The 16303-nt window shown below is 33.7% G+C and overlaps 1 protein-coding gene across 1 annotated transcript in view; it reads right to left on the bottom strand.

Moving 5' to 3' along the window:
- Window positions 1–2101: 2101 nt before the first annotated feature.
- The window catches only part of LOC128208740 (kinesin-like protein KIF16B), a 60861-nt gene continuing 46659 nt past the window's right edge, over window positions 2102–16303 (bottom strand). Inside the window, exons 15-22 of the mRNA XM_052912287.1 lie at window positions 14911–15045; window positions 13374–13425; window positions 12964–13101; window positions 12265–12347; window positions 11748–11887; window positions 7416–7469; window positions 2319–2539; window positions 2102–2112 (exon numbers count right to left, since the gene is read on the bottom strand). Coding sequence (XP_052768247.1) covers window positions 2102–2112; window positions 2319–2539; window positions 7416–7469; window positions 11748–11887; window positions 12265–12347; window positions 12964–13101; window positions 13374–13425; window positions 14911–15045 — 834 coding nt within the window. The remainder of the gene's footprint in view (window positions 2113–2318; window positions 2540–7415; window positions 7470–11747; window positions 11888–12264; window positions 12348–12963; window positions 13102–13373; window positions 13426–14910; window positions 15046–16303) is intronic.

Below are 16303 nucleotides of genomic sequence, written 5' to 3' on the forward strand. Positions count from 1 at the left end.
TTGATACATACCGAATCTTCAATCTTGTTCGAAATATCTGTCAGATATCTGCTGATAAGCAGGACAGAACGGAAGTAATGCACATGTTGAATAAATGGGTGTTTTAGTGTGGTAAAGCTAACATATAAGCTTTGTAAAATATTGCATAAAAAAGGTTCTTAATAAAATCAAATGATGTTCATAAAAATAAAACGTTCACAGAAAACTTAGGACAAACATTCATTAAATCAAACATACGAATACTTACGCACAGATACAGTAATTAATTATAAATGGGGCCACTTTCAAAATATAAGCCTGCTTGAAAATATCAACACAAAATTTCATGGTAATAGCAACACCTATGTCAATGAAAGGTAAAAGTACAGGTAATATGTCACGTGATACGAACAGTCAATATCAACATTATTCTTCAGCGGATATCGAGATAATATACCTAGTGGCGATATTGTGTTAAGTGGTCATCGGTGTTTCATAAAGGATCGAACTATATTCTGGTATTGCGTATGTGATGTGCTAACCAATTGGTTACACTTCGGAATATCCAGAGGAGCTAAGCACACATTCTCGTATGACCTGTGCTCGGCTTGACGTCACATGATCAAGTCTTTAGGACCGTGATGATTCCTGTGTGATGGACAACACCAACTTGAGATCGTTAGATCTTCAATAACAGGAACACTTGCACACATCTATCTAAGTACACTTCAAGAATTAGCAGTCGTATAATGGCAGAACATTTCGAGTCGGTGGGGACATTCTACAATCAAACAACCCCTTGGCTATAAACTCTACATCTACAACAACAAGGCAGCAGCAACAACAACAACGATGATTCCCTGTCTTCAGAATGATAACATGAAAAGCAGTGCTACATAAAACATTGACTAAATACCAAATTTGACAACAGTTCTGTCAGTGTTAATTACTTGTACTCAATCTGCAGTGTTATTTTCTAATTGTTAACTATGTTTATTAATTACCTGAGGGCTAATTACCAATTAGTCTATATTATGTCAGACATTTTGACAAATAACGTGTCAGTTTACTTTCTATTGCTTACCAAAAGAAAATCTTGCATTAAAAAGGGACGGTATCTATACAATTTGATATCATTGTTTGGGATTTAGGCACAGATTTTCTTTTGCGTATTTTTTGTCGGAAATACAATTTGATATCATTGTTTGAGATTTAGGCACAGATTTTCTTTTGCGTATTTTTTTTTTGTCAGAATTACTTTTTTTAATTTACCTGTTTGGGGTTGAGAAACATAGTTTCTTACGATTTTATTTATCTATTCAATTATAACCATTGTTTGGGGTTGACGCAAAGATTTTCTTAAAAATCTTGATAAAAAAGGGACGAATGTCACGTAACAGAGTTTAATACTATAGAATGTGACGTAATACGTTATAATTAAGATATAATTAAGATTTAATTAAATGGATATGTGTCTACATACTGCATGTTTAGTAATGTAGGGCATATTTGATTGTCATTTGAATATGAAGATGGTTGACAGCCGACCTGGTACAAATGTACAAAATGGTCATGTTAATTACAAAAACGTGTATTCCTGTGGTTGTAAAGCTGTCATAGGTAGACAACAAATTAGTACAAATTAGTATAAAAGAGATGATTTGGGATGTGAAAACAGAGTTTGTTAGGCACGGAAGGAGACCGGCCTTGGGTCCTTAATGGACGGCAGTTGGGATGCGGGATTACCTTAAATGCCATGCTGTATTATATACTGATTATTATACTTAGAAAGAACGTGGAACAATAAAGACTTAGAACACTTAAACAGTTGTTGGTTGGTTACTGAACAAACTATCACGAAAGTTAAGTGAACAGTAGCATTACGTGACACGATCCAGTGCTTCACAATTAAGTTTCATTGCCACTGCAACTTAAACACACATATATTGTAAAGACAGCATTCGAGGTGAGTAACTGAGTAACACGCATTTATTTAAATACCAAAAAGAACATTTATTGTATTTATGCCCTTCTTAAGCCAAGCCTACTATCACAATAAGCAAAATTAGATAGTTTACGGTTGCCGGACCAGATTTTGTCCGGACACAAGGAAATATATTCTCTAAAAGTTTGCTGATTAAGAATGTATAGCATGAAAAAACCTTCAATAAAAATTCGAAGTAGACTTTACAGGATTAAATTTTAGGTAAAGAAACTATGAAAATAGGGGAGATTCAGACGTAAACATGCAGCCAATGAACATTGGGAAATTAATAAATAAAGCGTTTACCAAATTTTGAAAAAATGACATGTATAATGCAAGTACATTTTTAACTTACAAGCCTCCCTCTCCTTTGCCAGACTTTCCCGTGCGAGCTGCAACTCTTCCTCTGCTTTTTCACGTGCACGCTCATTTTCCTCCACAAGTCGTGCAAGCTGATGTTTCTGGTCCTCGATATCGGCGCGATGCTGCTCATGTGCTGCGTACATTTCCTCTTCCCGAAGTTGACGCGCCTCTTCTGCACGCTCGTGCTCACTTTTAAGTTGTTCAAGTTCCGTCCTGAAATTGAAATTAATATTTACTTAAAACAAATGACATTTTCACAATAATTAATATATATTCCGATAGTTATAAAGAATAGAGATTATTATTTGATTTTCAGTGATTAAAATAGATTTATCCATGAAAAAAGAACAACTTATGCTAATGTCTTGCTTATATTCACTAGAAGTCTTGCTTATATTCACGTGAAGTCTTGCTTATATTCACGTGAAGTCTTGCTTATATTCATGTGAAGTCTTGCTTATATTCATGCGACTGTGAGTCAAAATGACTTATTTTTATGTTATAATATTTATGTGAAAATATTGCTTATATTCATGTGATAGTCTTAGTTATATATATATGCGACTGTGAGACAAAATGACTTATATTTATGCTTTAATATTTATGCAATACTAGTGTCTTGCTTATATTCACGTGAAGTCTTACTTATACTTATGCGACTATTAGTCAAAATTACTTATAATTATGCTATAATATGTATGCAATACTAGTGTCTTGCTTATATTCATGCGACTGTGAGTCAAAATTTCTTAGATTTATGCTATGATATTAATGCGATAGTCTTGCTTTTATTCTTGATTATTCATGTGAGAGTCTTGCTTATATTTATGGTTTAATGTTTAAGCGACAGTCTGACATTTATTCATGTGACAGTCTTGCTTTCATTCATGTGCCAGTCTTGCTTTTATTCATGTGAGAGTCTTGTTTTCATTCATGTGCCAGTCTTGCTTTTATTTATGTGACAGCCTTGCTTATATTCATGTGACAGTCTTGCTTTTATTTATGTGACAGTCTTGCATATATTCATGTGACAGTCTTGCTTTTATTTATGTGACAGTCTTGCTTTTATTTATGTGACAGTCTTGCTTATATTCATGTGACAGTCTTGCTTTTATTTATGTGACAGTCTTGCATATATTCATGTGCCAGTCTTGCTTTTATTTATGTAACAGTCTTGCATATATTCATGTGACAGTCTTGCTTTAATTTATGTGACAGTCTTGCTTATATTCATGTGCCAGTCTTGCTTTTATTTATGTGACAGTCTTGCATATATTCATGTGACAGTCTTGCTTTTATTCATGTGACAGTCTTGCTTATATTGATGCGACAGCAAGTTGCTTATATTTATGCTATAATACTTATGCTATAGACTTGCTTTAATTTAAGCGACTGTGAGTGAGTGTTGCCTAAATTTATGTGAAAGTTTTGCTTTTTATTTATGAGACAGTCTTGCTTGTCTTCATGTGACCATCTATCTTTGATTTATGCGACATGCTTATGTTTATGCTAGCTTGGCTTCATTTGAACACCAATAATTTCTTTTTCATTATGAAATACATAATTTGTCTATGCTCCTGGAACAAGCCAATACACTAACACAAGAATTGAATTCGTCCAATGTATCCTCCAATTTGGAATTCAGCATAGAAAACATCCACAAAATTTTTTACTGATAAATAGGTCCTTCCACAGCAAGTGTTCTTTAAGACACCAGAAAAATATGCCTGGATCTCTGGTTTAATCGATGTCCAAGATTGTTTTTTCCTGGCAATACTTTACTCTTTAAAGGTATGATAGCCTCTCTGTACTGAAAGCTTTTTCTATTATTTCCAACAAGATTGACAGTCCAATTACATAGAATCACAATACACGTTGCAAAAGACATCTTGTATAGAATATTTATCCAATAAAAAATATCAACGAATGACATTTTTATATTGACTTTTTAAATAACTGCAATGTATATAGATGCTAAACACTTTTCTCATTGTCAATTTTTTAGTAAAAGCTGTTGCAGCAATGTACAGCTGAAGCAACAACAACAACAAAGCCAATGGTGACACTAAGTAAACAATTATTGACTTGGTTGATAAAATAAGCTAAATACATGTCAAATCAAGTCACAATACTTCAGGAAATCACTTTTTAGTCCACATGCAAGTATTTCACATCAATAGGATTTCTAATCTTATCAAAATCTGTTTCATTAAGGTTTTATTTCGACACCAATCACAAAACTTTTCACAGGCGTTTGATAAGTTTGAATTAATAGATATCTTTCAATCTTTTACAATGTTATAACAGTCGTTATGTCATAGAGCAATTATAGAATCGTGTTTGCATAAACAAGAAAAGCTAATTGTATACATTCTCTTTTCTCATTTCAAATAAAAATCTAACTGAATTAAATAAAGGTAAAAGATGAACAATAATGTTTTTAATCAAAATCAATAAAGAAATATCATATGTACCATAGACTGATATACAAGCAGGGTTGTAGCTTGACCAGAATTGACGTGAAGGGTTGGCTGGCTAGTGAGAGGGGGGGGGGGGCGTTCAGTGTCTTGCCCCAACACGAAAATTTTAAATGCGGGATGCTTTCTACAATATCTTGGTTAAAAAATACACTAAAAAACCCTAAAAAATGGATTCCTTTTTCATAAATATCATTCAATTACGTGCTGGCCCTGGTATATTGTAAGTGCCTAATGGAGCTACACCAGTGTCCCAACATTATTGTCAGCTTTGTAGATTATGGCTTATCAGCTTGAGTGTAAATATTTACTAAGAAAAAATACATCTTTTGTCAATTTCTAACCTTGTCTTACCCATATTTGAGATGTTAGCTTAATTCTGTACTCAGTAATGGGCATAAAACTTTAATTTCTGTTTCAAAAGTTTACCCAGGTGTTTTAAACAAAACTGAGTAAGTTTTCTAATACTTAAGACATTTTCAAAAGAAATATAATCAATATAGTAAATAACCACATAATTTATTATTCAATTTGCATTTCTGCAATATCAACCCTCACCGTTATCAGCTCTGAACATTTGAGTAATTTTAAGATAATTTTAAAAGAAATATGATATCAATATATTATATTAAATAAAACTGATTCAATTAGCATTTCAGTTCTGCACTATCCACTCCGGTTTTAGTTCAGAACATATAAGTATAGGAATCACACTTACTGAATTGATAATGCACCAGTCAATTGTAACCAGCCACCCCTCCCCCCCTGGTCTGGGGAATAGCAGGGTCTTTGATTTTTTGTCCAGCCAAGCCCAGGTAAAAAAAAACACCCTGCAGGGACGAACTGCTGGGTATAATCCCCACCATATGCCCCCGCACCCCAGGTAAGGACCATTCCCAGCTATTTTGGCACAAAGACAAAACCACTGCAAAAACAGCCCATTTCCCCATCTATCCCCTGTATACTCCCGGACCTGGGGGGCTGTGGTTACAATTGACATGTGCATAACAAAATGAAGTTGGTTAAAGTTTATAAGTGTAAATTTACTAAAATATGTTGTTATTTGCGATGCATGTCACGTACCATTATTATTTTGCTAAATGCTGCTTACAACCCTCCGTATAACCCTTAAACCTGCATAGTGGTCGAGATTATGTTTCATCTACTGGTCCAACCTCTGTTTAAATCTACTAATTAAAATTATTAATGGCTTTCTGCCAATACAAAATAAATTATATAATACAGCAAATTTGAGAAATACAGTGCCATCCAATTTGACAAAATATAATTTTGACCACTATTATAGTAAATGATAGTTATTCATTTTGCACTAGAACAGTTCTGAAGAAATCATGATTACATTGAGGACAATGGTAATAGGCTTTTAACGCTATAACTATCACTGAATGTGACGCATACTCTTGCCTATCCACTTTTTGAAAGAGTATGTGTATTTTAAAAGAGCAAATCACATCAAATGTTGTAAATATATTACATTATCTTCTTTGAGTAATTCCATTAAAGGATCAAGCCATCTATTCTATTATTATCTGTCACCCAAAAAAAGCAAAACGAACGCTCACAAAGTGACGAGGGACATATATACATGATCTATCCTACCATCATCCTTAAATACAGGAGCATATACAATTACAACTAAAAAGCACTAAAACTTGAAAGTTAATACCTTAAATATTCAGAGTGTGGTGTAAAATATCTTTATAAATCCTGCTTTTTTACCCCAAAAAATCCAAATATGAATAAAATCTGTTATCAACATGTAAACACTAGACAATATTGGCCTTAGCTCAAACATCCTATCTTTAAACACCTTAAATATCCATTTTAATACCAATAAATGGGCTGGTGGATATATGATTCCCCACCCTATAACCTACATGGAAGATTCAAAACAAATCCATCTACAAAATTATGAACAAATACAAATGACATAGTTCCCCCATTATGTATGATAACTGAACAAGGCACTATCAGAAATAATCTCTGAGCTGTGAACACTACTATAGTAGAAGTCTGTTAGACTGCTGATTTTGCACTTAACTTGGCAGAAATATTGTCTGCCATCAATAGAACAATATGAACTGATAATACTGCAAGACTATAAAAAAACGGTGCCAACTGACTAATTTATCAATGAAACATGCACTAAGAAGTTTAACACTATTAGAAGTTAATGCAAATTGGAATGAAATGAATTAAACATTTATTCAACAGCTTTGATTTTTTTTTTTAAAACGAATAAACAAAACAGTCACCAAACAATTTTATCAGGAATATAACCAGGCGTACTATGTTTTAAAAGTTCCTGAACAAGACCAACTATGATGACAACAAAAAAAAAAAACCCACAAAAAACACCATAACAACAACAATGACCACAATGATGATGGCGGCAACAACAACAAAGATGATGATGACCACAATAACCAGAACAACAACAACAACATAAAATTAATGCTAGTACGACAACACCTCATTTTTTTAAATGAGCACTTATGATGTAATGACACTTCAGAGAAAAAACATCAACTTTCCACAAATTTTCCACAAACAGGGTAGACAATTCAATAATAGTTCAGGAGTTACTGTACCTTGCTTGCTCAATCCTCTCTTGTTCACTCTGGTAACGTCGTTCAAGGTCTCGGCTGAAGTCATAAAGTAAAATAACTTAACATAAAACCTGGACACAACAATCTAATTCAAATTCATGTTAGCTCACCAATTTCCTTGTACATTAAACTTGTACTCTTTAAAGCTCGATTATTAAGATAGCTACAAGCTGATATGGTCAGTTTTCTGGACAGAAACCAGTACTGATGTCCCTTTTGACAGCTGCCATATAAACGTACCACTGGTGGGACTCATACCCATGATGTCTTTGGTGAGAAGCAGACAAGTGTTTAACCCGCAGACTACTCTTGTATTCTATCAATTCATATGTGTATGTTAGTTACAAATTTCATGATGCAATGTCATAGAAAACTGGTATTTTTTAAACCTAAATTCAAAACATATGCTTTTTGATGTTACAATATGCAATTTTTCAACCTATGATACAAAGATAAAGTTCAGTTTTTTTCATCAAGAGAGAGAGAGAGAGAGAGAGAGAGAGAGAGAGAGACAGAAGAAGGAAAGGAGAGAGAGAGAGAGAGAGAGAGAGAGAGAGAGAGAGAGAGAGAGAGAGAGCAAGTTTGTTAAAAATTATTAGAAATAATTAGCGTTAGGGTTATAACATGCACTAGCGGATGAAGGTGTCCATATCCAAGTTTATTTTTAATGTCATTATTGGAGAAATAAAAGTAATACAAAAAGCTCAAAATGCACCATTTCAAACAAGAAATTGTTAAAATCTTCTTGGGGATTTTCAATAAAAAATTAAGCTATTTTGTGTGTGTGTTTTTTTCAATCTTAATGATGTTGAAAAATTATTAGACTGTACAATATGTTGATCTATTAAGCAAGAATTACTTTTTAAAGTTGCACTATCAGCATGCATAGCTTTACTCTTAATTAAATAAAAATGTTTATGCACATCTATGTATGAAAAGCATTAACTACATAATAACGTTTGACTAAAGAAATATAAGGTATAAGGGAGACAAATATATCAAACAAATTTAAATATTGAAACATTACTGATAGAGTTAGTGTTAATTACGTTAATCAAGCAGGTTTTGTCTCATAGAATAAGAGCATGAATATTGGTATGTCTGTTACTCATGGATGTTTTGTCTAACAGAGTTAGCGCACATGGAATGCCCCTTTATTTAACTCATGCATCTTTCGACCGACAGTCAGTAAGCCCACATGTGCGCTTACTCTGTCAGTCGAAAGATGCATCATACCATTGGTATGATTGTACTTTACTCATGCATGAGTCAATTTTCACAAACTAAAAAAAAAAATTATAAAACAATTTGATGCATTTAATATTATAAGGTTGGTTAGTAGGTGACCCGATATGGGATATACGGGGCAAAGGAAACCATATCGAGTGAGAATGAAGCTCGAACCCTTATATGGTCGCCTTTGCTATACCATATCCTATCGCCTACAAACTCCCTAACGTATATATCATGTCGACAACCTGTTTACATGTTTAAATGTTTCATTTATTCATCAGAATATTCATTGGAATGTGAAAATAGGCGCCATTTTGGTTCAATATAAATTTGGTAACCCAATATGGAAAAATATGGGGTCACCGCATAACCAGTCCAATAGCGTTGCGGCATTCATGTTAGAAGCGTGATATAGTAAGTTATTGTTATATCCTGTCAAAAACTTTTTATTCTAAACATAATTTAGATAATCCTATACTGCATTGAGCTCCTGTACAATATTTACAGTAAATAGAAAAACTGTTCCATCATAATATACCTTCTCAAAAATGCGCATGTAAATGATATAACCAATAATAGATATTATGGCAAATATTCAGTAATCAAGAATAGTTCTACAGAATATTAAACAAGTTACACTCCACTAAATATGATAAGAGATGCATACAAAACCAAACAACACTTTATACCCAATACAGCCCCAGCTTAGAAACCTTTCACCAAATATTAATAAAAGCAAAATTATCTACAGAGTACAAAGAAAGCCTCCCATGTTAGAAAAAGTGGGTGGGGTAAATACTCACCACAAATCTTGGGCAGCATAACTGAGGTTAAACAACAAGATTACAGGGTCATTCACTTCCAAGGTAGCATTCATATACTCAAAATGAACAATAGAATAGCTCATGGATAAAGACCATGCATCATTAATAATTTACTAAGAAGCCTAAATTTCAAATTTCTTCTTTTGATAGCATAACATGGTCATTTCAGCTCGAACTCAAATTTGGTTTCCTGAGCCCTGTATATCCCATATGGGGTCAACTACTAACCATTTTCCTGAGTTTCAATATTAAATGCTCAATTCTTACAATATTAAAGGCGGAAGTTTTACAGGTATGAAATAAATAGTAATGGCTGTTTCTACTTCATTGATTTTTCTTTTAAAAAAATCCCTTAATTTAATTTTATTGAATTAACAAATCCTTCAACAGTAAACTCACAGCTACACAAATAATTGATCTAATATAATGTTGGGAAGAATTTTGGAATATGATACACAACAATGGTAAGATTTACATGTCATGGTAACTTGGATACACAGAAACATAGGTTTGAGAGCATTCCTGTGGTCTACAAGGACATCATGCAATAGTCTGGTTGTATGAATATAAAAGGAACAAAAATGTTATTTTCAGGCCAAATATGAATAATATTGGGATCTGATTACCCAACTGAAACTATTATAAGTCACCACCTTAACATTTTTTATTTTATTTATTTATTTTTTTTTTTTTTTTTGGGGGGGGGAGCGGGTATAATATTTTAGTCATTTGGAAATGATTAAAAATAATGTCATTATTCCCAAAACACTCACATGAACACTATTATAACATTAATATTACGCTCTATACAGGCATCCATATTAATGACAAATAAATTGTAATACAAAATATTGTTTTTTTGTTCCTTTCATATTCTAAGGAAATATACTGAAAACTATGAAGTCTTACATTACAACATCTGAATAGCGCCGCCGACTGAAAACCAATGTTTACTTTAACATGGTGTAGCCTAAATATGAAACACTGGCGGGAGTTAATCATTAGCTAACAGACAAAACTTGAGCTGTCACAGGAGTGACGAATACCCCCAAATGCCGCCTGGACACAGGAATGGCAAACCATTCCTTTGAAAAGAGGCCATAACTCCAAGGTTACTGCACACTGCATCTTCTTTTATCATGCATGTATTGTTTGTCCGGAAACCGTTTTTCTATTTTCATAACAGTGCACAAAAACCTTTACTCCACTGGCCCCATTTTCAATCACAAGCATTGTCTCCACAGAGGCTGCTTATACAGCAAGTTTCATCACAATATCTCATGCCCAATTAAAGTTATGAAGCAGAAACCATTTTTCTATTTTTAGTAACAGTGACCTTGACCTTGGCACCACCAGCCCCAATATCGAACTTGACCTGTATCTTCTGAAATGTACACCTGTGTACCAAAAAATGTTCAAATCTGTCAAGCCTTTCATGAGTTATCGTCCGGAAACCATTTTTCTATTTTAAGTAACAGTGACCTTGACCCCAACAGCCCCAATATCGTACTTGATCTGTATCTTCTGATGTTACACCTGTGTACCAAAAATTGTTCAAATCTGTTTAGCCTTTCATGAGTTATCGTCCAGAAACCGTTTTTCTATTTTTAGTAACAGTGACCTTGACCTTGGCCCCACCAGCCCCAATATCGAACTTGACCTGTATCTTCTGATGTTACCCCTGTGTACCAAAATTTTTTCAAATCTGTCAAGCCTTTCATGAGTTATCGTCCGGAAACCGTTATTCTATTTTTAGTAACAGTGACCTTGACCTTGGCCCCACCAGCCCCAATATTGAACTTGACCTGTATCTTCTGATGTTACACCTGTGTACCAAAAATTTTTCAAATCTGTCTAGCCTTTCATGAGTTATCGTCCGGAAACCATGAAAACCGACAGACCGCCCGACCGACCGACAGACAGACAGACCGACCGACAAGCTCACTCCTATATGCCCCCTCAAACTTCGTTTGTGGGGGTATAAAAACACGCTGTAATTTTATACATGGATACTGAGTGACTGTATATTCTAATCTAGCAGAGTTCTTTTTATTTAACTGCATCATATGTAATTTTTAAAATGCAAGAAAATTCTTTCTTTAAGTTATCAGATCTTATTATGCTTTCTGTTTTTTTATTTGAATGAGAATGTATTATAATCTTTTAAAGGTAGAAATATCCTGCATTCAAACAACTAATTTATACAGACCACTGTAAACTGTTTAATTAAACAATTTGTTTTAGTATAAATAATTACTTTGGGTATGACCGTGCCAGTTGAGACTGCGGGCTTAGATAGTTTGAGTCATCTCCACCAATGGAGCTGTAGCTGCTCGCCCGAGAGAGCCCGCTGTAGGAGGGGTAGCCTACACCAAGCGTATTGAGGCTGCCTTGACTCTGAAATAGATACAAATCAACTTAACTTGTTTGTAAAACATTAGTGAAGTTGAGTTGCTTTTACTGCAGTGAAAATAACACCAGCAAATATAACATGATATTTCAACTGAAGGCATATATAAGAATGAGAGGTTTTCTCTTCTTTTAATGCCTCAATCCATACACACATTAGGACTCTGAGCGTTGTTACAAGAGGAAAAAGATATTTGCTGTTCTTACTATTCTTTTTCCATTGCATTTAACAATATACACAACATCTGATTAATATTTATGCTTTACAATAAACGGAAATAATTGGAATTTGATATTTTAGAATTTGATATTTTACAATATGTGAAATAAAATTTCCATATATATTTTTGCACAGAATTGCATACTTGTCTGTTTTCCCTGAGTTTGGCAGCCTCAGCAGGATTGTTGAAACGGAAGACCTGATTTCCCCCGAGTATCACATAATCTCCTGGAAACAGGGTAAAATTCAGTGATCTTGCTCAAACTATATACCCGTCTTATAAACGAGTCTAAAAAAAAAACACCAGATCTCATGGGCAAAGTTAGGGTGTCGTCTTATGAGCTGATTGCCTTATAGTCGGGGAAATACGCTAATATTGAAAACTCAAAAAAATATATACTCTAACATGATTTAATTCACATCACATAAAGTGAAGATTTGTGATTTCTATTACAGGAGTTCAAAAGAATAAGCTATAGTAGTTTGTAATCTTTAAAAAAAAAAAAAATAAGGTGATTGCAACTTTAAAACATTGAAGATAAATGCTAAGAAACTAGAGCTGTCTAATAAGCAGATTGCCTAATAGTCAGGAAAATACGTTGGTTTTAATTCTAATATTGAAAATTAACATGATTTAATTCACATCACATAAAGTGAAGATTTGTGATTTTTATTACAATAATTCAAAAGAATAAGCTAAAGTAGTATGTAATTTTTCAAAAAAAATTGAGGTGATTGCAACTTAACATTGAAGATAAATGCTAAGAAAATTACTTATTTTACAACAAATTGTTCTATACTCAACAAGCTAGAAATTACTTTCCAACTTATGCGTGTTTCTTACCCTGAGAGAGTTTTGTTGGTTGTGTACATTCCTGACCATTGACAGAACACAGGGCCCCCTGGCCGGGCCTCAGTATTACCTCCCCTGTTGCATTCTCTATCACACAGTGCTCAGTCTCTATACCAGGGCCCTCCAAAACTGGAATTAAACAGTGGGGTTTAATTAAACTATTTTATAAAATAAAACAAAGTATTCCTATCCATCGTAATATGGACTTCTTCCAGAACCTGATCAGTAAATATGATTTTTTTATTATCAAGTATTATAAGCAGCAAGTCACAGAATTTAAGCTGTTCTACCATTGTCAACAACACAGAACAATAAACAAGGTTTTAAGCACTTAACAAAATCAACACTTAATATACATCCTTAAAATAAAGATTGCCTTATATAATAACCAAACCACCGACCTATGTCCCTCTCTGCGTCGGCATCCCCTCGACCTAACAACGTCTCTCCCTCCTGAAAAGATTTGCATACTGGCTAAACTGAATTAAATAACCGTTAAACCAAATCCTTTTCTTTGCAGTGTTTTATTTATGAAGATTATGGAATGAGAACAAGAGCCCCCCTGAATTAACTCGAAAACTCATCTGTTTTTATCAGACTAACAAGGGGCATAACCCAACAATTATTGAAGTCAGAGTTATCAGCTCACCTAGGTGTGTGTGTGTGTTGTCTCTGGCAACATTTGTACCAAGTTCAATGTGAATATCTATAACAGTTCTTGAGTTATGGTTAAGATTAAAGTTTTAAATTTCGTAATGGACTGGATGAGTTTTCATTGTAAGTATCTTCAGGTTCTGAAAACATGCATTGGAGTCATATACGTCCTCCCGAATCGAAAAGGCAGCAGTAATAATAATCATGTTTGTTCAGACTTATACCAATTGACATTCTTACAACCAAAATTTAAGACCAGTTGAAGGTTGTCAAGTTATATATGCAATTATAATAATTGTAAAACTCAGCTATATTTGTATAAAAAAAAACTCTGTATGATGCAACGTTTTCAAAGAAAATCAATTCCACAGAGTTTATAGACATATTGCAAGTTGATTTCATCCCTACAAGAGCAGACACACAAGAATCAAATCAAATTGTCTCAAAATCTCCATAATTTTGCCCATTATAGACAAAGTACTTTACTTCTATCAAAATCTGCTGGTAGACAGACAATATTCTCATCTATCAAATCAGATTCATGATATTTCTTGGAACAATTTAAATTCTACCACCAGTCTGGCAGATCTTTTTTGTGGCATATGTTATGATAAATTTCATAAAGATAACAACAATACCATGAACATAATTGTCCAAATTTCTTGGAAAATCTTATGCTTAACATGTTTATTTTATTCAGCAAATTTTACAAAACAATAAACAGTTTATCATGATAATCCTAAACATAAATTTCTTTGAAAGTCCTGTTAACAGGAACATATTACACTATTTATACCATAACAAAAATATTGTGCCAAATTTTCAGATCCTGTAATAAGAATTTTAGGACTGTTCAAGAAATAGGTCCTAGAAGATTATTAATACTAATTGTTTTGTGACCAAAATAGATTTCAGCTGATCCATACATGTGAACTCTACCGATGGTATGTAAAATTTACCGCTTTTGAGAACCTTCTAACGCCATACCGCTTTCCTGTCGAAATCTTCCACTATTAAAAGCTCTTTTCATAAATTTTCTTTTAAAAACCTCAAAATTCTATCAACTATGCTAAAATACCATATTAATCTGTCACTTTAAAGAACATGGTGCAATAAACAACTTGTCAAATCACTTCACCCTTCGGCCGAGATCGTTGCTAAGTAAACAGTACGGTACAAAAGACCACTAATCAGCCTGATTGGTTGTAAAACATTAGCTATACAATTCGTTGTGCTCTTTTTTCTGAAAAACATGGGAGTCTAAATACCCGCTATTTCACATACCTTGAGATGGAAGATGACGATGCCGGTGCTAAGAACATCATCGTCCATGCCGACTAGGTACGGGAGTTGAGAGTCGATCATCACGCCCATTGAGCTCGACCGGTTTCGTAATCCTCTGATGCTCAAGTCAGACTCCTGGAGAAAGAGTTTTACAGTAAGCAACAGACAAGTTCATGTTTGTCAACGTGAAGATATAAGATTTTAGGGGATATACATTTTTGATGGAGAAAAAAGGTTGGCATGTTCTTGATGCTCAGTATGTTTTAAAGAATATCTTTATCATCTTACCTGTATTTATAAATACAATAACAACTACAGGGACAAGCCCACTGGTCGAAAAAAAATGTTTACAGGCACAAGGCCCAAATGATAATAAGCCTTTTAAACATTAATGAATTTATCTTGATTGAAGCATTAAAGGGACTAGACACCAGAAGACACCATTGCAAGAAAACAAGAATAATATCAACATCTTGAATTACTGAATTTGGTGATTTTGGGACCATCTGGTGTCTAGTCCCTTTAAGATCTAATTCATTGTCTACTCAATGACCTCAAAACTTTAAAACATGAGCATAGCTAGCAAAAATATTAACAAATAATACAGGTACAGTGCTCAATATCTAAGAATTAATGTTTACTAGAATTCTCAGAATCAGATGTGCCACCAGTGAAGTTCACCATTCATTTTTCTAGTCAAGGTCACCATGACCATTGACATTCTTGCCCCATGATAAAAAGGAATCAAGCACTCCATGCACTGACCATGACCAATGTGCATACCAAGTTTAAAGACTCCACAAAAAGTCATTCAGTTGTTGTAAAGCCGACACTGACACAAACGACAAAGCAGACGACATCTGACAAAGCGAAGGCTTCACAAAAACTACTGATTACCAAACGTACTTCAGATGTCATCTACTGTCCAGCTACATGTATTTATTTTCTACCATAATAAGTGGAATGTAAAGCAAATGGATATTTTAGCTTCCCGTTGGTGAATTTACTGACCTTCATGATATCATGTGTAGAGGACCATTTACCCATCCAGGATTGGATTAGCTGCGCCGCCTACAGTTACCAGAAGCGATATATGATATACACACTAAATGGGGTTATTAAATTACAAACTGGTAAAAAAACTAAGCACCGATAAATAAATATTAGTTCTTGCAATTTAGATAAATGGTATATGGAGTTACTCTAAGATTCAATTAAATTTCCATGATTCAATTAAGATTCCATAATTCAATAAAGTTTCCATGATTCAATCAAGTTTCCATGAATCAATTAAGTTTCCATGAATCAATCAAGTTTCCATGATTCAATCATGTTTCCATGATTCAATCATGTTTCCATGAATCAATCAAGTTTCCATGAATCAATTAAGTTT

This window comes from Mya arenaria, chromosome 11 (assembly GCF_026914265.1).
Source record: "Mya arenaria isolate MELC-2E11 chromosome 11, ASM2691426v1".
In the NCBI taxonomy this organism is placed as follows: Eukaryota; Metazoa; Mollusca; class Bivalvia; order Myida; family Myidae; genus Mya; species Mya arenaria.